The following is a 26,036-nucleotide window of genomic DNA, read 5'->3' as shown; positions in this document are numbered from 1 at the left end:
ATAGAATAGAATAGAATAGAATAGAATAGAATAGAATAGAATAGAATAGAATAGAATAGGTGTTTCAGTTTTTCAGTTGGAAGGGACATACAATGATCACCTACTGCTCATCAACTGAGCAACTCAGGGCTGACCAAAAGTTAAAGCATGTTATTAGTGGCATTTCCTAAATGTTTCATAAATGCTGTCAGGTTTGGGTCATCAATCACATCTCTAGGAACCCTGTTCTGGTGTTTGACCTCCTTCTTGGTGAAGTAACACTTCCTGATGTCCAGTCTAAGCCTCTTCTGGTGCAGCTTTGAGACATTCCCATAAAATACCATATATGAGAGAACATTCATTTTTAACATTCATTTTTGTTGTAAAGACATGTCACATTGGTGAAAAGCTTCAGTCAATGTGCTGTTGGCACTAGATGTGAAATGAAACAATGTCAGGCTAAGAGCAGCATGACTGAAGTGTTTTGATTATTGAAATAAAATGTAGGTGTAGAAAAACATGATTTTCTCTGAACACGGACTTAACGCGTCTTAAGACCACGTGACATTATTACTTCTATAATTTATAAATACTGTTTTGATGTACTCAGATCAAAATTAGTTAGATATTCAAAACTACCATGAACTTCGTTATTCGAGATGCAAATGACAAAGTATCTTTGTAGAAGCCTTTATATTTAATATTATAAGATGCATTCACTTTGGAGAAGAGCCATGTGTTTTATTAGAAACTATAAAAAGTTATAATGTGGATTTTTAAAAAAACTTACATGCAATTTAAAGAACCCTAGAAAGCTATAGTATTTTTTCACCGAGTAGGTGAAGTTACTGCATTAAAAATTAAAAGCATGCTATCTTATTCAGTCTATCTTATGCTACCTTTACAATTCAAGCCTTGTTACATATATCTGTAAAATAAATGCCAGACTAGGTCAGGAAAGATAATGCATGTGAGACATACTCATAATACAGAACTTAAGCTTGGCCATAGTAATTTTGTATAGAAACCAGTATGTTAGGTTTCAAAGAAAGACAGTAATGGCAGTCTAGACCTTTGATGAGAAAAAACAAAAGTGGGAATTCGTGCACTTAATTTTTAAATTTCATCTCCAGGCCTTGGGTGATAATTTAGACTATGAATGGGAAACCTTGAGAATGCATAGTAGAAACAGAAAATACTCCAAAGTTCCCAACCTAGTTCTTAACACAGAGACAGATATTTATGCATGGTATTTCATTGTGACAGCAGATCCAAATCAGACAGAAACGTTCTTCTAAGAAACTATGCAGCAATTAAAGAAAGCTAAGAGAGAAGCAAAACCCTGCAGCTTTTTGGACTATTGAGGTTCAAACCATTGAAACTAACTGGAATTAACTCTAAACCTCAACCCAACTGACAGAATCTGAGGTGCAAAAATACAACCTATTTATGACAGCTGGTCTGCTGCCAAAATCTCACCCTTCACAGATTATTCACTTCTGCCCAGGACAATTATATTTTCTTTGCTGGAAACCAAGTATAATGCAATTCTGATATAACAGTAGGATCTTTACAGAAAACAAAAAAATGTGGTTGTGTCAATACAGAAAGCAATAAAGTAAGACCATCTTTACCAAAAGGTTTTATTAATGTTGTTACCAAAGGGGAAACCTCATGTAATACATAGGATTCCGTTATCTTTTATGGTGTTAAGTTACATTGTTAAAGACTAATCTCCATAAGCACAAAGGAGGGGAGAAACAATGACAGATGGGTGAACCCCCAAAACTTAATCACAACAAATATAATCTTGTCTTGACCCCCCTCAGGACCATTAGAAGATGATGATGAAGGCATTGTCTGCATGTGAAATCTATTGAGATGGGTCACCCCAAGAAGCTCTGTCTGGCTGAGGTGTATTACTGCCTACAGGGCATGAGATTCATAAGGGGATGCCTAGGGAAATGCAGCTTGGGACTGTGGGAGATTTATAATTTTCAGAAGCTTTTCTGAGAAGGACCAAAGGGAAGGAGAAAGAAGGATCAAAGTGGATTGGAGAGGAACTAGCATGTTGCACTAGTAAGAAGAAGATGAAAGGGGAAATGGTAGTACATTAAAACAGACTCATTGCATGGTCCTAGGGACATGAAGTTGCAGCAGCCTCACCTCTACTGGGTTTCTGGACTCAGCAATTCACAATGTGTGTTGCTATCAGATTTAGCAATTCCTAATGCATGTTAAGAGAGCATTGCTGAACTGATTCCCATTCCCTTTTAATTACTTCAGACTTAGCTTACTGGAGAAGACCAGAAAATAAGACAGTTTTGTGATTTTCTCATTAACTATTGACTAAGTTCCAGCAATGTTTTGTAACTTTTAAAGAGCTACAGATTTTTTCATGAGTAGTTGCAAGACAGTTAATAAACAACCTAGGAAAGTCACTAGAGGAGATGGAGTCCCATCCCTTGTATTTATTGAAACTGCCACTGTGCTGGCTGATTTAATGGAAACCATCTCTATTTTGTAACATCCATGAGGAATGACACAAAGAAACAAGTGCCTGTATCAGTGAAGATAGTAACAAACATAGCAACATTTTTCTAGATGCTGAATGTAAAAAGGAAATAAAACCTGGAAAACCAAACCACTAAATGACTGAAACACATAATTAGATAAAACATAAGTTAAATGAAACACACTATCACCTCTCTCCTCAGCAGCAGCTGGAGACTGATCTTTCTCTGATGTCAGTGTTTCTTCCATTCCTTCTCTGTAAATAAAAGTTTATTTATCTTAAGATCTTTACAAGTATTACCAAAGAAAATTGCAGATATATTAAATGAAAATATGTGGAAATATAATTTGAGTTGTAAAAAATAAAAATCATATCTACTTGATTATCTAAAATGTTATTGTCTCATTGCATTAAAAGGTTGGACTAATGAAAGGCTAATGAAAAAGCATTTAGAAGGAGATTTTACTGCCACCATATGTACTGATATAAATGTAATATTCCTCAAAGACAACAGATATTGGATTATTTCTTGTATATCATAACTAGTCTTAGTGTACTGCTTTAATTAATTTGTGTGATAAATGTACTGATACCTTTAACACAAAGTGAGGCCAGAATTTTCTTGTGCTCATCTTATACATTCAGATATTTGGAATATTTTACCTTGCATCATCTTCTTCCTTTTTTAATGCTTCACCTGCTGTTGGTCTTTCCAAAATATTAGAATTATTTTCATTCCTACTTGCTAGGTATGCTCTGCTTAGTATACAGGCTCCTGCAGCACAATTACATGACAGTAATGACTTTAATGCATCTGTATAAAACTGAAGTCATTGGATTAGGAGTAAATTTAATAAATTTAATAAATTATTGACAACTTTATTTTAAAGTCAACAAAAAGCATATATACCACTAAAATATTATTATACTGTTGATTTCTACAGTTTTAGAGCTTTTCTTTTCAATTCAAAGCACCTAATAAACTGAATCTGGGATACTGGAAGGTTATGAAGGCTATAAAGGGAGACAGAACTAAAATGATTTATCTTATACTTTCATATATCATATGTTATTCTGACATTTATTTTATTTGCAAGTGTACAAAGAAAGCTATGAAGAAACAAATGAAAATCATTCACATAAAAACACAAATAATGTGCATACCTCCACTACTACAGCTGGTTGGTAGAAATGAAGAATATGCTGCTCCTAGTAGGAACTCTACTGCTTAATTTACTTTGACAAGTAGATGTATGTATGGTTTTGTGTCTGAAACCCATTCTCATCAGTGGATTTATGAGAGTTTAGACTAGGTCAGGGAACAGCTTACAAAGTAATGACTCAAATGCTCACAACTACATGGTTATTTAAATGATGGAAATGAGTGGAAATCAAATAAAGAGTCAACACAATTGTGCAAATAAAAAGAATAAATTGAAACTAAATAGCTAAATTCAAGGAAATTTATCCATAAGCAAAAACCTACATTTTTAAGCCAAATTATTATACTACCAAGAGTATAAAATAGGTTGTTCAGATTAGAGCAAGTAATTCAGGGCTAGATTTTGAGAACCAGTGGAAATAGCAGAGAGGTGTATATTGCAGGAAGAAAGCATAGAACAGGAAGACTCTAGAGAGGCCTTAATTTGAAAGCCTCTGCCATGAATTCCCAAATTATTCCCTTCACAAAAAACAAACAAAAAACCCCCCCAAAACAAAACAAACAAACAAACAAACAAACAAAACAAAACAAACAACAAAAAAAGAGCAGTTACTGAGCAGTTTCAACACGGTTGTCAGGAAGAATTATGCACTTCCAAAATATCTGATCTAGATTAAAACCTTTCAGGGATGATAAGACAACCTTTTCTTCTATCCAATTAATTCACTAATTTGTTAAATTCTGAGAAGTGAAGAGAAATTTAATATAATTCTGAAAGCATCTCTCCTTCACTTCAGTGCACTCCCTACAGTACAGGCTAGAGGTAGACTCCTGATGTTTATTATTTAACACACAGTATTGACATTTCATTACCATATGCCAGCTACAGAAAGAAGATGCTTTTTGTGGTTGTATGAAAAGACAGTGCACTGTGTCCCAGAAACTAGGTTCATGAACTTTTCAATAAGCTTGGAATGTCTGGGAAGCAAAGATGAGGCATGGAAATGCAATTTGCCCCTAGGTTCTTGCCAAAAGTGTCTGAGATGAAGTCTTGAATGACAGCTTCTGCAAGTAAGATTTTCTGACAAACACTGGATCTAGAACTTTGTCATAGAGATGTTCAGCCAGTATTTAGCCCGTGGATGAGTTCTGGCCACACTGAAACACTTTTTGTTACAAAATTTCACAAAGCTGTGTGACTAAGTAGTTTAGGTACTATTCCTGAGTTATGAGGATGATTTGCTGACCAGTTGACAAACTTCTGAAAAGTTTGAGGTCTTTTAAATAAGAAATTTATTCTGACTAAACTGATTTTAAATTGATTTTTTGACCTTGATTTTCCCAGGCTGATTTTTATATTCAGGGACAAGGGTTTGAAAAGATCTCTGGACTGATTCCAATGCTGGGCATCTACTGAGTTTTCTTGAACTGTATGCCAATAGTTCCATTGCCTTTCTTCAATGGAAGTTTCTGCTACTGAAAGACCATTTGATGATGGACTGGGTTGAACAGGTAATGATCAAACATTGCCAAAGATCAATTAAACTTGTGGTGTGGCATGAATCAAGCAGATATAATCCAGGAGGGCAGGACTAAACAGACAAATTTTTAACAGTATATGAATGTGTTCAGTTACTGATGCCTGGTGCCAACCTTCCTTTTGGCTTGAAAGAATAAAGCAGAAATCCCTTACTGTGACCAAATTCATGGATACTAAGATATTGTATCCATCTGGATAGGAAGTTACTGGGGTTTTTTTGATCCTTACATACAAGCATTTCCCTTCTCTGCCTTTTCTGTCAAGCTGAGAAATTTCATGCCTCTAACCTGGTTTTGCAAATGGAAAAACCAAGTCAGAGAAATTTGACTAACAGCCACATGGCAAGGTGGTGGCCAGCCACCCAGCCAAAGAATATAAAAATCTGATGCTGCAAGAGTCTACTGGTATTTCCTCCTGGTTGTAAATAGGAGAAAATTGAAAATTGACTAAAACTAGGAGGAATCCTCTTTACTGCTATAACAAAGCATTCCTGTTTTAAATTCTATGTAATTCTTTTACTCCAAATTGTAAGGAAATGTGGTACATTCGTTGATTCACTGGATTATTCCTTCTCTAGACACCTAAAACTTTATAAATGGGACATAATTACTCATTTTTCTTGTAAGTATGTTTTATATACAAATATCAACACAGAAAAAAATAAAAAGAAAATATAAAGTTGCATTAGGGTGCATTTACTAACCATCTTTTTGTGTATCCTTCAGGCAGACAACAGTGTCAGGTAGAAGTCCTTTCTCTGATAAAGCTGACCAGTGGTCTGCTGACAGAGGGTAGTTATCCACTACCCACCCTCCTCTTTCAGAAGCACCAGGAAACCTGTCTTTGTTCGTCTTCATAAGCTGTTAGGAAATTCAGGAATACAAAAAGACTTCAGTCAGCTGTACAAAAAAGACTGCACAATACAAAATCACCTTCTAAATGCTATGATTTTTCCTTTTTGTCATTTCAGGTCAATAAAACAGTAAGACATTTATAATTTTTTATGTCTGAATGAAATTAAAAACGTTTTGAACAAGAAGAGACTAATGTAATAGTGATTTTTTTTTAAGCTTGCCTATAAAGAAATTACGCTCCAGCTTCAATAGTTACATACCATTCAACACATTTCAAGATTCTTGGATATATCTTCATAAACAATTATTTTCAAACTCTTACACCTGGTGTTCACCTCTTTGATAGTGACTAAAAATATAAGAATAGAGCAAGCATACAATGATCTCTCAGATAATTCTCCCAGCCATTAACAATTTGTAGCTCAGGTAATTTGCAAGACTGAAATAATTTCTGTATAAATGTGTGAATATATATACACACGTATTTTTATTATATATAAAGGATTATAAAATACTCCTCAATAAATTTGTCTTTCATGATCCTCCTCAGTGTCTCCTCAATCCTATATAAGCTTTTGGGCTATGTGATAGAAATGAAATTGATCTCTCAAATGGAAAAATTAGGAATGTATATGATATTGTATAAACTGTTACAAGTTGCTCTTAGGAAAAAGTACTTTGCTACATAGTACTTGTAGTCTCACCTCTGCAATAGCTCCCTCCAGTACTTCTGCATATAATTGAGGTGACATTGGACCATCAGAGACTGATGCACTTTCCATGGCTTCTTCTACCATGGCTTGAACTTCTGGGTGGTCAGCAGTTATCTCTGGTATTCCTAACAACATAGATTTTTTAAATGCACTTTACAGAGAAATTAGAAAACAAATAAAGCATTAAATCGTAACTACAGCATAGTAGTCATTTTAAGCAGCACACAATTGCTCTGAGAAAGAAACAAACAGTTCAGAATGCAGAGTGTGTCTTATGAACTAAGATCATGGTTTGCTCTCTCAGTATAAAAAGCTCAGCCTTTTTAACTGTACAGCATTTTCTACCTCTAAGTTAAATATTGTTTCAATAAGAACAGAATGGCATTTCTGTACTAGAACCATCAGGCACTTACAGCATGCTAGAATTTCCTTTGATTTGATTTCCTAAATCAAAAGGTTGGCCAGACTAATTTTTCAATCAATCCAAATTTTAGATCAAGGCAGTGTATTTTAAACAATAAAGTAGCCTGCATTCCCTATGATGCACAAAACTTTCATATTGGATCCATATTTTCTTATTAATTGCTAGCACAACAACTGTAATTATTTAAAGTTTTTTAAGGAACACTCTTAGTTAACAATTTGATAAAATTTGGTGAAGAAGTGTTTTAGCCAACTGTATAGTATCTACTATGAGTATAATTTAGAAAAAATGCCATATTTACTTTCTGTATTTATGTCAAGATTTTTCAATGATTGTATTGATACTTTTTACATGCACAAATGTACACATTTATTAGGTTATTTTTTGCAAATTACAAGGTGCCTAGAAAAGGGGCAGCATCTTAATAATTTCCATCCTGAAAAAACATCAATGCAGGTCAAACCCAAACATTGCCCTATCTATTGAAAAACATGAAATTATCTTATGCTACAAAAAGATATGTAAGGGAAAATACATCCTCTGTTTGTATTTCAGTTTTGCAATAAAATTGCTTGAGCTCTCCGAAGTTTTTAATTAGGATTAATTTCTCATGAATTCTAATAGGATTTCACATCCCTGTCCTCAATTGTATTTCCATAGCCAGGAATCTGGAATGTAACACTGTTAAACTGTTTCAGTTTTGGTGTCATAGCTCATCATTAGTCTTACTACAATGCCAATGATTTTTTTAATCAGTGTCAGCACCAGTTTTGCAGCACTAGAGGAATACACTAACCACCTGTTAGATGTATCTACCTATGAGAAAGTCAAACACAATTCCTTGCTTAGGTGAATAAGGCAAAATCCTAACCAGAGCTAACTATAAGAAGGCAATTCTAATGCAATGGTGTATTTTTGTTTCAAAAGAAATTATTTTGAAAAGTCTCCGTTGAACTTCCTTGGAAAAAAAAATACGAACTTTGTTTAAAAGATATTAAAATAACATATTATTTTCACCTTTTCAATGTATTTATTGAATTCACCAAGATGCAGAAAACTAGGCAGTTTAAGAAGTCTAAATGTGACCAGAGATGGAGCAACTTATAAATATGCCATCTGTGGCAGCATACTTGGACAGCTGCTCCAAAGAGAAAAACCTGTAGATTGTGGATTCACATCAGTACAGCTGACAAACTGCTTTCTTGGTGAGTATTTCATTTTTGCAGAGATTTAACTTGTCAGAAAGTCATTAAAATGGAATGTTTTCAACCAGTGTCAGTCAAAACCAATTTCTTCTTTCAGCTCAGAGTTCAGAAAACTCTTTTTTACGTGGCACTCAAATTCAAAGGATATATATATATATATAAAAAAATCCTGAGTTTTACTAAGCTCTTCCCTTCACTGCCGTGGTCTTTTAGTTCTTATTTAATGCACAGCAATCATAACAACTCCTGCAACTTTTTCTAATTCAAAGTGACAGAAACTGCTTCAGTTAACTAATGTAAAGCAAATAAGACAGCTTCAAAGACTATGGAACAGCTTATTCACCTGATTCTTCTGATTGTTCTCCTGATTCCAGTCTATTTTTCACTGCTGCTATAGCCTTTTCTACTGCATCCTTTTGCAATTCCTCAAGTTTTTTTTCTCTTGATTCATTATATTGTTGAATGAGTTTGTCCATATCAAGAACCTAGTGAAATGATTTGAAAAAATACAAATATCACAGACAAAAATACAGCATCTGATCCAACTTCTATAAAATGAAATTATTTTGGAAAAGCTCTGCAGATTTCAGAAAAATGTACATATAATTCAAGTGCAGGGTTGAGTTTTTTTGTAAAATAAATTATTTTTAATTTGCATTTATATTTAATTATCTTAAATACAAAAGTTATTAATAATACTCTAATGCTACGACAACTGCAAAGTAAGAGGGTATATAAAATTATTTTGTAGCTACTGTAGCTACTTTTATAAAAATGAATTTCACTAAAATCCTGTGTTTCCTCTGTAATCCCTATATTTGTAATGTGAATGTTAATAATACGACAAGAATGTGCTTAACTGATTCCCCAAAGCTGATACTCTGCTACTTAAGACATTTATGAACCTACCTTTCCTTTATAATTGTGTGCAATTCCATTACAAATAGTTGTTCTTCCAGAGAATGGAGGACCAAATACGAATACTTTACAAGGAGAAACTGGCATTGGAGGTAAGAGGTAAGGCCGTGGATTCAGTATAAATTTGTTAAATGCCTCTTGGGATGACAGTATGTACATTTTACCTAGAAAACTTAAAACAGAAGAGAAGCTAACAGATATAGACAGTTATCTCATGAAATAGGTATGAAAATGAAGAATGTCAAATTCCACTAACCTGACAGCAAACTCTGGGTTTCCCATTACAATGTCCCCTTCCTTTAGAGCCACAGGACACACCTGTCCCCACCTGCTCCTACGCCATCGGTATCTGGGTGCCATCAGCTTGTAAGATGAGAGAGCCCGGAGAAGTTCATCCTGTTTATTAAAATAATAATATTATTAATATCATTAATAATTTATACCTTTAATATAATAATATTCCAGTAATAAATATTAATTAAATATTAATTAAATAGTAACTTTATAATAAATTATAATTATAATAAAATAATATTAAATAATAAGCAATATTAGAATAGTGAAAATATCAATATAAAATATTAAAATAAATAAATAATAGATAATAGATAATATTATAATATTTATTACATCTTAATTAATAAATAAAATTAATAATATTTAATTTATATATATTATAATATTAATAATTGCAAATGTAATTTCTTTGCATATTCTTTTCTATTAGACTTTGGAAACCTTTTGCTGGAAAATAAGCAAACTTACAAAGAAAATAACATCATGCTTTTTAGAAAGTTTTTTTAGAGAATTTAGAAAATTTTAAAGAGAAATTACTTCACTTTTCAGGTCTATTTAAAAGAAATAGTATTTGAAATAGTTTCTGTATGCTTTACTTATTTTTTTATAAGTTTAAAATGATAAAGAGCCATTTATTGAAGATAATAGAAAATGGCCAAGGTTTCTTCTAAAGGGTATGAAAAAAGGACCACGATCTGTGTCAGGGAATAACAATATTAAAGTATCTATTTTAGGCATGCAGAAATATCATATGACAGGAGTAAGTTTCATAGCCTTTTTACAGCATGTGAATAGTGAATGAATCCTAAAGTCATGGTGACTCTAAATTCAGAATTGTAAAGACAAGTGCTGGCTGTGAAGAACTGCAGAAGAACTTTCAGAACCAACAAAGACAGGCATTAAAATAGCAGTTTTACATAGAAAGCTATGAATTTTCAGTCACTAGGCAGAAATAGATCCCTCTGTGAAAAAATTTTTCAATGCCCAAGAGCAGTCAGAAAACCAACTTGAGTGTTAGGAATGTTGAGTATAGAGAGAATAGATGATAAAGGTTTATGTTTAAATTGTTTAAATATTGCCTTTGTCTTTACTGCAATGGGCCTCCTGCTGCCCTGATCTCAGAAAAGACACAACAAAATTGTTTAAGTTTCAAAAAAGGTAATATAACTGATCAATCCCATAAAAAGATTGTTGTGTAAAAAGCAATAAAATTATAAAGACTGGAATTCTTCAGTATAGCTATGTAAGAGCAGAACAGAAGCCTGAAATCATGAGTTATTAGAGGGTAGATGTAGAGAAACAAACCATTCTGCATACTGGAGGACACTTAGCTAAAAGGCTGTTCTACACAAAGGGAAACAATTTTGCACATAATGTTCAGTAAAGATGAAGAACTCTTTGCCCTGAATACTGTGGTTACTAAAAGTTTACACACAAACTAACTAAATTACAAATAAAGATGACCTCTGACACAGAAAGTCTTTCACTTGTGAATTTGTTAAGAACTGAGAAAACAGAAAAGTGAAGGGAGGGGTATTTCTCTGAAGACGTAGGGTCTCCCCATTACACTTCCATTCATATATTCAGAATATATATTCAGTTTTGTTTAAGAAATAGGAAAGATGATCACAACTAAATATAGGTGATAACATTCATGCAAAACTTCTGGTGTTCAGTTTTATTTGGAAGGGATATAAATTACAGTTGCCATGATTCAGCAAAATTCAGCACTAACTTGTCATGTTTCTAATTAATAACAGGATAATAGAATGAATGTGATCTCAGTTAGGCAGAATGTTGCTATATTTGTATTAACATGTTGTTTCTTATTCAGGAAGAGAGTAGACTGAGCTAAGAGTCAGATGTTGAGATTGTTATTCTTTGGCTAAAGTTTCTTTATTTCCTTGGAAGGAATTAATTTCTCCTGCACTGCTAAAACAAACATTTTGTTCAAAGTTTTGTTATAGTCATTACCTGTTTTTTTTGAAATGACAGATTTTTTTTTTTATTTACATATTTTTTAAGTGGATTTGACTCCCAAATTTTCCTTAAATTCTTATTTCTGAAAAGTCAATGCTTACAAAATGCCCTTACTGCATGGTAAAACAAACTGGTTGCTGTGAAACAAAGATGCTATAATATAAGCTTACAGCAGAAAAGAAAAAAATAATTCTGTGATTAATTACAATCAATCAATCAATCAATCAATCACACTTTAAAACAGCATACTTACCTTTTGCTTTCCCTCCAGTGTTTCTTCTTCTTGGTCACTTTGAAGTCTGATTATAGGAGCTGCATTTTGAATATCCATAGACTGAAGTCGGCCTGCCACTGTCTGAAGAGAAAATAAGTCTTGATTTAGTACCAAACAAAACTGCTTTTGTCTTCTGCAGGGCTCCTAAAATCTATTTAAAACTGTAACTTATTATTTATATAATAGCTATGTAAACACCAAGGCCCAGTTTCTAACTCAGTTATTGAGCTGAGTTTTAAGAATCTATTTGGTAGATACAGGCAGTGCAAAAGGCCAAATCACAGCCCTTCTATCTCCTCGTTATGCTGTGAATCCCAAGCCTACTAAAGGACAAGACTGTGAAGGTTCCCTCAAGGCAGTGCAAGTACTCAGATGAGCTCCAATCGGAAAAAGAGGAAAATCTCTTTGGAAAATCAGATTATAACATTCAGAAGCAATACAACTTTGGGTAGTTTATTTTGGAAGGTATTTAAACCAAATGTCTACCAATGAGAATCAGATGATATTAAGTTTATTTGAAGTATTTCCTGAATGTAATATGTATTGAATGCCAAGTATTCTTGAAATGAGAAAGCAAATTCTGTCATATTTGGGCTAGTTTTATTATAGGCCTTTGCCTTTCTTGTAGGTAAAATGGTTGCTGTCATAACATAACTTTATTGTATTTACTATAAATTTTGTGTTGTAACACTCAAACACAGATCATAAATCAGGAAATTGTATGTTCTAATTCTGCAAAATTACTGTTTTGGGGTTTTTTTTCCCATAGGACCACTCTTGGTAGAGTTAAGTATAAACTGAAATAATTAACTTACAGAATCATAATAATACAATTCATTTCAAACAGAGGAGAAAATGCAGAAGTTCACTTCCTACCTTGTCAAAGACAATCTCCTACTTAATTTTCAACCCCATACTCTAGGTTCTGATTTGAAGCAACTTTTAGTTGTGAGGTAGAGGATAAGATTATTTATCTTCAAAATTTACCATTGTAGGTTTTTTAACAGGGAGAACAAGTTGCTCTGTTACAAGCTAAAATTCTAGACACAAGCACTCAGCAGAATTCTTACAAGAATCAAGGGTCTTCTATTACATTGCAGAATCATATCAAAATCAGTAAAAATTATATTCCACTATACAAAATATATTTTAGACACAGCATCAAATAAACCAGTTTTGTAAATATATCATACTGAAAATGTTTTAAATTCTCATTATATTCTACATTAATGCAAATCAGAAAAAGCACTGAAACCAAACAGACATAATACAAAACATTGTAGCCCACCTGAAAATATTCTCATGTAATATATATGTAAGCAGAGGGAAGAGCAGTTAATCTTACAACTAATAGAGGAAGGAAAGCAAGTATTTAATCAAAAGTCATGTTTTCTAATAGTAAATGAATGTGTTTTAAACACAACTTAAAATTTTGCCAACAGGAAAACAATCCGCAGAATTGAGAAATTACTTTCTAGTGTGGGTTAACTTAGCTGGTGCATAGTTTACTTACCTCAAAGACATCATCTGGTTCCTGACTTCCATCCACTTCAATAAGATATCGACAATCCTGGTCACTCAACAATTCCTGTTTAAGAACATACCTGTCAATTGAGTACAGTGAACCAGATAATGACACTGAAGCTCATTCTCTTCCTATACATATCAAAGGTTGGACTCCTGAGGACTTCAGCAAAATCAAGATTCATTGTATTAATGGCTTATAAAATCTTCTGGAGATTAACTTTTATTCGATGACAGATAAATACAGAGATAAAACAAGAAAAATAAAATATATGGTCCAAATTTTAGAAGAACTTGGAATCAGGACCAAAATTAAAACATTGATCTCATGACTGGCGTTTCCAAGAAATGTGTTAATTGAGATTTTCATAATTTTCCAGCAAAGAATTAAGGTAGTTAGACAATTAAAAAGTTGAATTCATACACAAAATGTTACTGTATCTTGATATTTTTTAGCTTTCTTTCATTTGAGCTAAGACATCTGAGCTATCTTCTGAACCCCTTCTAAGGTTTTGGAATTATCTCTGTATATGATCTGTATATGATCAGTATGAGATCAATGTTTTCATTTTGGTCCTGATTCCCAATTCTTTTAAAATTTGGACCATATATTTTATTTTTCTTGTTTTAACTTTTCACACTAGCAAATAATGTCTTAGACTAAAAAAAACATCCTATGTCAGTTGCTAATGCCTCTCTCTGAGGTCTGAGAACACTCACTCCATTCCTGACAAATGCTGGTCTAACCTCAAGCCTAAAAAGACCTATTGAAGGTGACTTTATAACTTTGCAGGTAATCTGTTCCAGTCCTTCATTACATTTATGGTCAGAGCTGATTTCCTGGCTCATTTCATCTAGTCTGTCTTCTATACTTTCTAATACTCTTCTAAAGAGAGGATTTGTATTTCTCTTATGTACAATGGTCTTACAGTCTTATTGGTACATCCATAGTATTTGAGTTTAAACAATAGCAACTCATTTATTGACTCAGTTTTGACTAACTAAATCCCCACAGATTGCAGGTTGTCTGAAGTACTGAGGTCTAGCCAATTATTTCACATGTTGTAGCTGTTCACTAGGTTTCCTTCCTCACTGCAGCATTTCACATTTATTTCAGGTCATTTTAATCCCAACAATTTATCAAGAAATCAAAGTGTGTTCTCTGAAGTTCATTCTACCTATCTCCTTATCAGTGCAAACTGCACCTCTTATATCTTGAACTTTTTGTTTCAATTTCAATTTCATCATCTCAAACTCTGCCTGGGCCAATTGATAAAACCCTGTGTTCTTTTAATGTATTGTGGACCACTAAGCATCTTCACCAATACATTCATTGCTAGTGAACCCTATGTGAACCCTACCAACTACTGGAATGTGTTGAAACTGTTGAAGTTTGGTATACATCCTAAAATAATTTCATCTAAATAACTTTCCATTAGCTCACTTATAAGAAATCCCTGTGAGACTGTGTAATGATTAAAGACACCACATTTTTTATTTTTACCTTCACATCAGTAAGAAGTTTCCTACTCTAGCAAAGACCATTATACCACTTTTACACAATTTTATCTATAGGTTTAACAAATCCATAGGGAAATTGAAAGGCATAAACAGTAATTGTCAAGTGGGCATCAAATATGAGGATTTTCCTGTGGCTTGTACCAAGAAATTAAAAACAAAAAAAAAAAAAAAAACCAAAACAAAACCAAAACAAAAAGAACAAACTATTTTTTGGACTTCAGGCTTTTTTTTTTTGTTTCTTGGTGTAGGGAAGAAGGGGAAGAAGCATACATTAAATCCACTTCACTGAGCACAACAGGGAAAGAAAATATCATAGCTTCAGAAATGAAATAAATTGTAAAACAAACTAATGGGCTAATTACTGTGTACATAAATATGCAGGCAATGAAGCAGGTGAGAAAGGGAGTCTATTGGAGTGGAAGACAATGGATGAAGATTACTTATGGAATTGCATTCTGGAATGGACTCATAGTGGTGGTGAAACAATGGAGTCTTCAAATATTTCACTTACTAGATTTAAAAAGCATGTGTGGTGGCAGGTCGAAGTCAAAGTTGATTATCTTGACTGCAGAGTACAAACAACACCTACAGATGACAACTTTGTATCACTGATTTCAGAAAAAGTTACAGAATTTGGGGATATGTTGTAGCATGAGCACCTCAATACAACAGATCTCAAACTAAAAAAACAATGAAAATAGATTTTCTAGCATAGCAAGATATTTTAAAAGTCTTTTGTTATGCATAATCATATTACTTTGCTTTTTCTTACTTCTAAAGGACGAAGCATTATATCCTTATATATTCCAATTCTTTTCTCTGCATTTTCAAGAAAATCCTCAGGTCTGTGCACTAATTGATGAAAAGATTCTAATTTCTTACGTGGACCTTCTCCAGTCTGCAAAACAAAATTTCAAGACACAGAAATAATGTATTAAAATATTTTTTGTCATCATTCAAATTTACATAAAGTAGCTTTGCAGAACATTGCAATGAGTATTAGTCCAGTGACTGCTGACCAGGATCCTATCCTGATGAAGTGTAGCTTCTATGAATTGAAAGCAATGTCCCTAGAACTTGCATTGGTGAGTCTCTGGCCCCTATTATAAAAATTTGACCTGAATTCAAAACTAATACCTTAATGAAAAAAAAAATTAATTTGTAGTAGTGTAACACCAAAACCAGAAAACAAGTTAGCATCCTGCAATATTAGTAAAAAGTTGTTACAATAAGAAAAAATTAAGAACCCTTTTATTTGTCTAGATCAAGAAGCAGGCAGTGTAGAGCCACGCTTCTCCTCTTGATAGACACTAGTAACTTATGGTTAGAAACAGATCAGTGACTATTGAGTCAAAGACTGGGTCCAGGTTAAGCTGTATAATGATCAACACTTGCTGTCATTTAAACTTACTGTTTAAGTATTGCCTCACATCTCTTAAAGTAGGACAGAAATAGAACTACGATTCAATTTGAGCAAAATGAATTAATAACATAGTATGGTGATATTTTAGAAGATCAGAATTTTTTCTGCTTTGTCTAAAGTACATTGTAATATTTTGCACTGTTTAGAAATTAGCAATAGTTACCTCTTCTTCTTCTTCTTCATCCCGCTCTTCATCTTCTTCTTCATCCTCTTCTTCATCCTGATCTTTCTCTTTCTTATGCTTGTCAGTAAGTTTAGGGTCCCACTGGCTCCTCTGATATATCTCTCCCAAATTAGGGTTTAGCCTTTGTCCTGATATTCTTTGGCATAACTCATAATCTGGACACTAACAAGGAAAAATTAAAAGGAGTCGTGTTTATTGTACTGCTGTAACATCTTCTTCTTGGAGAGACAAAATTGCTCTAAATTGGTCTACTGATAACAGTATCTCATTATTACCCCAGTTATCTAGAATCTCCCTTCTTCCTTGGTTTTTCAGCTAATGAAAATGGTTACGATTTTGACATATCTGTGAAAACAGCTTCAATCCACTGAAATCAAAGGCCAAATTATTTCTTTGACTTTGGGGCAAGGATTTTTAATGTACATTTAGTCTCAATCCTTCTCCCAGAGGAGATGTTGTTACTACATGAAGTCAAGAATTTATGTTTTTGGTGTAGTTAGTATCACTCTTCTATTTGTATTGCTGTACATGAATCTATATAACACATATTCTCAACAACGGGGATTTCTCACTATGTAGTATTAAAGATTGACTTTATAAAAAAATCAAATCTGCCTGAAAAGCAAGACAAAAATATGCTTTGTTGGTGTTTTAGGATCTTTCTGAGACCATAGAAAAAAAGGTTTGAAGTAGGCATTTACCAACTTTCATTATGCATGTGTAAGCAAATGAAATCTTAAAAGTATGGGATTAAAACAAACACTGAGTTAAATCTGCAAAGTGATAGAGTAGGTCCATACCCTGAGGCTTACCATCTGACAAAACACATAGATGTGCCAACTAGAATCAAAATCCCATTGAGAATGGAGCACACCACCAGAGGCTGACTATTCAAGAGCTGTCTCAGCAGCTCATTCTGCACAATCAAAGTAGACGACAAAAATAATCTAGTTGATTATAAATAAAACATTGCTAGAGGAAGGGCCTGAAAGTGTGTTCATGACTATACACAGGGTTATTTTGTTGGATGGAGTCTGACACAGTTCAGTGTGGGCCAGCTAGAATCCTCCCAGGTGAACAGCTGGGTACAATCTGAGAATGGCACAGGCCTCGGCCCTTTCCCTGTGGGCAATTTGGGCACTGCCACCCTGTTCTGACTAACAAGACAGCTTAGCAGTGTTTGGCCAAAGCAGCTGGCCCAATGTCTGAAGAGCCCCTCTTGCCTTGTTTTGTTTACTAATCTGGACATAGCAATCAAGTCCATTCTTTTAAGTTACATTTGAGGAAGTCCTCTAAATCCCACACTAACAATAATTTATGTTTCTCTGGTTATATCAGAGTTATTTTTGTAAAATATGTGGTATGTCACATCACTGCTCAATAAAAAATTAAGATTTGTAAACAGGATGAATTAATAATAAAGCAGTTTCACAATTAGCAGCGTAAAAATAAAACTATTTACTTTCTAACTTCCGTATGTGAGAAGTTTCTTCCTGCATTACACAAATGGCAGATGTACATGTGTCCAAAATCCCATAATAATACTGTAATTCAAGTTTTCCTTTCTTGAAAACCTGTATCTTCTAATTGGTGGACATGGAAAAACTAACTGCTACTGAAGTTTTAGGACATGTTCATTATTTTACCTCAGAAATGCTTATAATGGAAGAAACCAGTGAAATTCTATTCCACTATAAAAGAGAAGAATTTATCATGCTTCAATAAATTCTATATTCAAGTGTACAGAGGAAAATACTATATTTGGCATGCATAGCATATGGATCTACTAATAATTAGGAAAAATACTAGGAAGTTACTGAAGATGACATTACCTTAATGTTAATCAGGATATCTGGTTTTAATTTTAGATTCATTATTTTCTTTATTTGCTGTGGAATAGTCATGTATTCCTCAGAGAGAGAAGGAAATCCAGTGAGAACATAACCTGCCAAATAGATTTAATTGAACATATTTTAAGAGTGTTTGTCAATTATAGAGCTAGTTAAGCTCATCTCCTTTAAACAATACATGTAATGGTGCAATTTTCAATCATGTTAATGACAAAACACAGCTAAAAAAACTGTGCACCCATGTCTGCTTCAGATGAAATACAGACAAAGTATGTTGTTTTCAGCTTTATAGAGTACTCTCAACATTTTTTAACTCAATTAAAAACATGTAGACATTAAAGATCATACTCACACCACCTGCTTTATGTGCTCAGCTCAGACATTGTAGTGTCTAAAAAGCAACAAGCTTTCAGTGACCAGTTTTGCCACTAAAAGACTTCTTAAAAGGAACTGCAAAAAATAGCCACTCTGTGATTTAAAGAATTTATACTAGGAGTCTAGGCTTTTTACACAGCCTTTAAATGTTTTAGGTTCTAAAGAAGGGAGTCTGAACCACTCTCCTGCCTCTCAAAAGGAGGCACTATGCACACAGTATGCACATGGATAATTTAGTGAGCATCTGTTCACTCAGGACTCCCAATGCTGTTTGGCAAACAGATGTTGGCTAGACATGACAAGCAGAGTGGTAAAAACATGTTTTCCTAGTACTACAGTGCTCAGCCCCACAGATGAACTTGTGGCTTCAAGTTCCTAGGAAAGTAGTGTAACTACTGCTGGCTGTATGCATGCAGTAAGAACTACCAAATAGCAACAAAATCAATATTCATGAAGCCAAGATGAGTAAACAAAAATCAGGTGGACGTTTATAGCCAAATAATGAGAATATTCCCTTAGAGAAATGGTGCCTGCTTAGAATTTTATGTGATAACATTTAAATGCAATTCTGGGCAGCACAAAAACATGGCAGAAGTCTTTGCAAAAGGTGCAAGGAGTGAAGACTCCTACTTCCCTGGAAAGCTACTATCCATAGATGAAAGAGAAGAAGGTAAGCAAGGAAGCAAAATATATAGTCATTCCTCTAGGAAATTAAAATCCTGGATTCTAAACTGTTGATACCTTTAGAGAATTCTGCCTGGTAGCGAGGTGTCAAGAACGCACACAGCCTCTGCTTATCCAGATATGGGATGTGAGGGAAATGGGAGTGTAACGTGGGAAGCCATTCTCTGAGAGTGTTTGTTGCCAAATCAATAATGTGAGGAGACTAAAAATCATGAAGTATACCTAAGGCAACCATCAACTAGATCAAAAAGTAAACAGGGGATTACCAAGAAGATTTTGAGACATACTTGTTTAAAAACTTGCATTTTACAAACACTAAAAGTAAAAACCCAACCTTTAATGCAACAGTTTCTAAAATCTTTAATGAATAATTTATAGCAAATCGACTGATTAGTTCCTGCTGAAAACCTTATTTAAGCTTCCCAGGGATTCGTTAAGATAGTAGTTGATAAACAAAAAGTTATAAGAAATACTAAAACAACACTTGGTTTTGGAGGTCAGTTCTAGTTTGTAGGAAAAATAGTGAGGATATTGGTTGTTCTATTCCTTGCTACTTTGGGGTATCTGTAATGCAGGAAGTGCCTTGGCTACAAGAACCAAACTTTACTCAACTTGACAGTTGTGTTTACAGTCTCCAGGACCTCTGTGCTCCTCAGTGATACAAACATCTTCAGATTGACTCAAGGAGGGGAACTCCAATAACACAGAAGCCACTTCATGCTTTTACCAAAGTCCTCACACATGGATTAAGAGACTGGCATTTCTACTGCTACCTCTTCCAGCAGCTTTTTGTGTCTTTTTTTTTTATTTTTTTAATGTCTTTCCTATTTCTCTTTTTTATACTGTTTTAAAAGCCTGGCTTCACTAGGTAAGGCTGTATATTTTGCAAAACTGTTAGGTCTTGTACTAGAAAAGGAATAAAACCCATTGCAACTGAAAGCTTAAAAAGCAGGCTACTTTTTAGAGCAGTAGAAACTAACATTGGCACTACACCTGTCTCTCTCCTATAATGGAAATTTCAAATAAAAGTCAAAACAAGAAAAAGAAACTACATTTCATTTTTTACTTCTTTTGCTCTTAACGGTTGTTTTTTTGTTTTTTCCCCTGATGAGGGGGATTTGTTTTCTCATCAGGGAAGCAAGTTCAGACACTAGTAAGATCTGCAGCCCTTGTCCTGACAGCCTCATTTAACAAAATCTTTTCCTCAAATAGAAGAATTATATCCCATTACTATTCTCATCCATCCTACTCTGTGTCACAAAATGCAAAGGGAATAAACAATTCTGTAAGAGAAAAAAAAAGAGCCATAATACTTTGCATTTTCAGTAATCTGTTTTCCTTCTTTTTCATTATTTAAAATGTTTAAAATGTTTTTACTGATGGATTTTTGTTATGTTGTTGTTACAGAAGTATTGAAGAATAAAATATCTGTATTTTAAATCCTAAGATTCTTCTGAACAGATAATATTGTCAAATCAACACCTTGAATTTTGGGAAAATGATTTTCTTAAAATCAATACAACACAGGACTGGTATCATACACTCTGATCTCCCATATTAGTAAATTAATCCCTAAAGACACTTTCAGTTTATTCATATTTCACAACTTGAAGAGCATGAGAAAAAGCTAGAATTATATTTGGGCACCAATGGATGCAAAATGGATGAAAAATTATAGCAAGCACATTCTAAGACGTTTAGGCTATAAATATACTTACCAAAATGAGCAGCTTCTGGTGACTCAATCTTTTGCAGAAGCATTTCTGTCACCAGATTCTCAGGAATACTTTGACCTTGACAAAGCAATTCTTGACACTAGGGTAAAATCCAAAACATAGTCTTTTATAGTACGTGTTTGTTAAGAATGTGACAAAACTTACTAGAAGATTAGACCTTTACCTTAAGTCCATATACTGTTCCTTGTTGAACATTTGTTTCAATTACTTCTGAAGCTAAGAAAGCATATCAAACATATGAAAAATAATTAATACAAAATATTTTCCAAACAGATTTGTATATGCAGATACCTATGTATATACACAGGAGGATGTATGTGTCCTCCAAGCAACCAGACTATTTTGAATGAGCAGCCATTATATTTAGGGTCATTATTATACTTTGCACATCCAGAACCTGGTGCCTTATGGCAAGGTCTGGGTAGGTGCTTCTCCCTACAATTTAACCCTGTATATACTACACAAAAATGCATAACAGCAGTTTTGCAGGATTATTTGAACTACTGATTTAAATTCAATCAGCATTACAATCTTGTAGTCCAGTGATGAGCTCAACCACGTTTTAAATACCAAAATTTAGAAGGACTGTTTAGACACAAAAAAATCATCTACTTTAAGAAAAGTAACATACATCAAATTCAAAGACTGTCCTATGTCTCTGTGGATAACGACATCATACTAGAACGATCCCCGAAGTCTTTCACACTTCTGTATGAATTAAATAATCAGAGATTTTATAAAAGTTTTCAAGAATGACTCTTAAGGCTATATTTATGCTACTAATAAACTAGCCCAGGGAAAGATCCTGAAGCCAGGTGACTCATGCCTATAAAGCCATAATCTTTCTCCTCAAAACACAGTAGCTGATTTTCAACTGTTCCTAGTAGGAATGATAACTGTTGAACATCTTGCTTTTCATACTATGGATAGGTGTTTGGGAGAATAATATTAGCCATGGGCAAAAACTGAGTCAGGGCATGTACTAATTAACAGTGCAGACAACTGAAAATCAGCAATCTGTGTGTACCCTGGCTCTGTTTTACTTATGAGTATTGACCTATTCACTGGATAAATGAATAGAAAGTATTACATCATTAAAAGGATTGTGAACACCTTTCATATTCAATAGTTTTCTGTCTTGGTTTATTTTTAACCCAGCACAGGACAGATGTTGATATTCCAGTATGGATGCTAACTATGAAGGAGGCAGCACAGTGCCTGTGGAATAGCAGGCCACATAACTTTCTCAGTCTTGCCTGAGAAAGTGGACTGGGAAATCATAAGGAGGAATTAAAACAATTCTCAGAGATAGAAAGCAGCCTTGCAGGTGCTGTTTGTCTGTTCGTTGTTTTCTTGCAAGAGAAGATCGAGGGGTGGTGAACCCCACTGACCAATGATGGAGATGTGTTAGTTCACTAAACCAATAAGAGTTTTCTTTTCTGTACTTTCACGTATCAGTCTATAAAAAAGACCTGAGGTAATAAACCAGAGAGAAATTCTCCTGTTCGATTCCCAAGAGAGTCTGTGTCATTCTTCTCGCCATTCCCAATAGAGTGACATTCCAGAGCAAGTTCAGTGGAGGACACCAAAACCACCAGAAGACTTGAACAGCCTAGGAGAGGCCAAAAGAACTGACCTTGTTCAGCCTGGAGGTAACCAGACAGGTCTTACTGCTATCTAAACCTACTTATTGGGAGGTCACAAAGATGGACTCACAGTCAGACAGAAGTGCAGCTAGGACAAGAGGCAACAGACACGGATAGGAACATGAGAAATTCAAATTGAGTAATTAGGAAGCAATTTTTCATCAAGAAGGTAGTCAAACATTGCAAAGTGTTTCTCTGGGAGGAAGTGAAGTCTCCATCCTTGGAGATAGTCCAGATTCAACTGAGCAGCTCTGTCTAGTTTACCCTGCTTTGAGAGCAATGTTATACTCGGTCACCTCTGGAGGTCATTTCTGAACTAAACTATTTGTGTTCATGTATGTTAAATTTCTTTGTTTCTTATTTTGATATAGAAAATTTAAAAAAAATTACTACCATAAGTAACAATAAGTGTGTATACACACGTGCATTCACTAGCTAAATGAAGACTAAAAGAAATACAATGAACAAAATAAGAAAAGACTAATTCCCTGAACTAGAAATAAGGCTTAAAAATGCAGTAACTGAAATTTAGATCAGTTGCTAAGAAAAGCTTGCTAATGGCAAAGTGTGTTACAGAGATAGACTGCCTAGAAATTTTTTAAAACAAATTTGATGAATATTTGTCAGTACTGATTTAAATATATTCAAACAGAGTGGACTGGCTTAAGTACACTCCTGAAGTCCCTTCTGATTTTGGCCTGATCTATGTTTTGGGCCAGGTATTGATTTTTTTTCTTGTTATACAATACTATGAATTAAAAATCCTATATATACCCAAGTCAAAAAAGCAATTTATTAAAAGTGATTTTTACTATGTTACAATTCTAAATCTTCAAACTAAGTACAGATACTTCATTTGATAAATAACCGTTTCCTGGAGTACATCCCCTTGTGTTGGACACTGCACAAACAGAAAGGAAAGAACCTCTTATGAATTCATGGTCTTCACTGGAAAATATCTGTACTCTTTGGAGTTGAATGAGTTGTCCCTGTGTGAACAAGAAGGGTCCCATGAATCCCCTTATAGGACTGTGAGAAGAATTTATGATAAAGAAAACCCAAAAAACCCACAGTGGTTTTTCTAAGCCTTTCAATAACTAAAAGACCACGATCAACAATTTTATTTCTGGTAAAATGATTACTTGGTCCTTATCAGAAGTGTTTGCTGCACTCAGAAACATGCCCTTGAATTACAGGGAATAGTGAGCATATTCTAAACCAAAAGCTATTGTGAAGCCAAAGCAATGTTCCAAATGTAGCATGTGTTTACCTTCTATGAAAATGCAGTTCAATCTCTGTGCTAGTTTTCTAGCCAACGTTTTCTTTCCAGAACCCTTAAAAAGAAAAATACACTTTTAAAAGAAAATCAGACACAACAAAGCCAAATATATAATGCAATGAAAAATGTATTTCCACGTGATAAAAACAATGAAAATCTACCCCTGGGATTAGGACCTCTGAGTTATGCATTGGGCAAACACAAAACACTCTTTTTAATACCATCCTCTACCTCATTTTGCCTAGCATTGCTAATACGCTGCTACTTGTAGCTAATTATCTCCAAAGTCATTATACTGAGTTTGTTTCTGAGTAACTCTATCTAAAACTCAGCTATGATTTTACCACAAATTCCTATGAGAAACTCCTTAGGACTAAAATTCATTATCTTCAGCCTCAAAGCAAATTATGATGCAAACCTATTCAACCCTGAGTAGGATACATCAGGATAGTATTTTTATTACTTAAACAACAAATGCTTAAAAACCTTGTTAGTCCACAAATCTGGTTAGATACTGACAAAATCTTCACTATTTACATGAACCCAGAGGAAAACCAACATAACTGAGTTATGAGGCCTCCAAGAGTGATTAACCAAATGGGATTTTGCAAAACTCACCATCTTCCACCCTTCAGATTTGCCTTTTTTTAGAAGGGCATATAAGACCTATTTTGACAATTTTTTTGTCCTTGAAAAATTTTGTGATAAAAAACAGCAAAATTCCAAAAATAAATACATTCCCAGCTAAGACTGTCAACAAATGCTCCAGCCTACTCATACCTTACATCTTACACTTGTGATGAGAATATATGTAATTGGCTTTGCTTTCATGGCACTACATTTTTAATTTAAAAGATGTATCTTAAATAGGATAGGCACTCTGCATATCAGTCAGATATATTGTCTGTTATGGTAATAAAAGATATTACCATAAAAATAAACTATTTCATTCCCTGTTAATTTTGTTCCCTGTTAAAATTGTCTGTACAATTTTAATCCTTTGTTATATTAATGTCAAGCATCTACTGAAGGCAATGGTTGAGAATATGATTTTTTTTCTACAGTCTTTCAATAAGCATATTATAGTGGTTTAGTCTATAAAATATAAAGTTACCTTTTTCATGTGGGGTTAAAACTTTGATGTTCATTTAAAACTAGATGAGTTAGTTCACTGTAGTTTTCTGTTGAACTGAGTGCACTCTTGTAAGTGCATATACTCATAAGACATAAGGCAAAACTGTACCAAAAAAAGAACTTCCTTCAGCACACTGAGGCAATAATGCAAACCCACATTTGGGGAAAAAAAAAAAGAAATATGAAAAGTTTAGGTTTAGAAAACATCAAATTATTCTAAGTTGAGAAGGCCACAAATTAGTTGAGAAAAAGAAGGACCTTGAATAACAGTAAAAATGTAGTACAGATCCTTCTTTTAGGACACCTTGGTGGATTTTGAATGTTTCCAAATATATAGGATAGAATTTTGTCAAAGTTTTAATATTAAGATCTATAATACCTCATTGCATGTCTGTAAGTTAATACAATAATCTGAAGGTTCTTTTACACCAATTTATGTCTTTAACCTGTCAAATTTATTGAAAAATAAAATATTTTAATAGCATTGTTCTGGTTTTGGCTGGGCAAGAGTTAACTTTCTTCACAGTAGCTAGTGTGGGGCTGTGTTTTGGATTTGTGCTGAAAAAAAAATGTTGATAATACAGAAATGTTTCTGCTACTGTTGAGCGGGGCTTATACAGAGCCAAGGCCTTTCCATACTGCCACACTGGTGAGGAAAATGAGGGTGGATGGGAAGCTGGGAGGGAACACAGCTTGGACAGCTGACTCTGACTGACACACAAGGATATTCCAAAGCACATGGTGTTATGCTCAGCATATAAAGCTGGAGAAGAGAAGGAAAGGGAAGTACTTTTGGAGAGATAGCATTTGTCTTCCCAA

The 26,036-nt window shown here is 34.0% G+C and overlaps 1 protein-coding gene across 7 annotated transcripts in view; it reads right to left on the bottom strand.

The window, feature by feature from the left end:
* AK9 (adenylate kinase 9) overlaps positions 1-26,036 on the bottom strand; it is a 61,629-nt gene that overhangs the window by 32,681 nt on the left and 2,912 nt on the right. For 4 of the 7 annotated variants that reach the window (XM_015621175.3, XM_015621177.2, XM_015621178.2 and 1 more), the window contains exons 3-17: positions 24,075-24,138; positions 21,322-21,374; positions 21,141-21,237; positions 18,346-18,458; positions 16,493-16,675; positions 15,679-15,804; positions 13,375-13,449; positions 11,841-11,942; positions 9,567-9,706; positions 9,302-9,482; positions 8,736-8,877; positions 6,755-6,888; positions 5,900-6,056; positions 3,158-3,269; positions 2,685-2,749 (exon numbers count right to left, since the gene is read on the bottom strand). In XM_015621175.3, the coding sequence (XP_015476661.1) occupies positions 2,685-2,749; positions 3,158-3,269; positions 5,900-6,056; positions 6,755-6,888; positions 8,736-8,877; positions 9,302-9,482; positions 9,567-9,706; positions 11,841-11,942; positions 13,375-13,449; positions 15,679-15,804; positions 16,493-16,675; positions 18,346-18,458; positions 21,141-21,237; positions 21,322-21,374; positions 24,075-24,138 (1,744 nt within the window). Of the gene's footprint in view, positions 1-2,684; positions 2,750-3,157; positions 3,270-5,899; positions 6,057-6,754; positions 6,889-8,735; positions 8,878-9,301; positions 9,483-9,566; positions 9,707-11,840; positions 11,943-13,374; positions 13,450-15,417; positions 15,492-15,678; positions 15,805-16,492; positions 16,676-18,345; positions 18,459-21,140; positions 21,238-21,321; positions 21,375-24,074; positions 24,139-25,197; positions 25,321-26,036 lie in introns of those variants that run through there. The other 3 variants (XM_015621182.1, XM_015621184.2, XM_015621186.1) reach the window with 3 other exon arrangements.

The sequence above is a fragment of the Parus major genome, chromosome 3 (assembly GCF_001522545.3).
Source record: "Parus major isolate Abel chromosome 3, Parus_major1.1, whole genome shotgun sequence".
NCBI classification, from domain to species: domain Eukaryota; kingdom Metazoa; phylum Chordata; class Aves; order Passeriformes; family Paridae; genus Parus; species Parus major.
The sequence above is the reverse complement of the archived record's forward strand: the minus strand, read 5'-3'. Positions and strand labels throughout refer to the sequence as shown.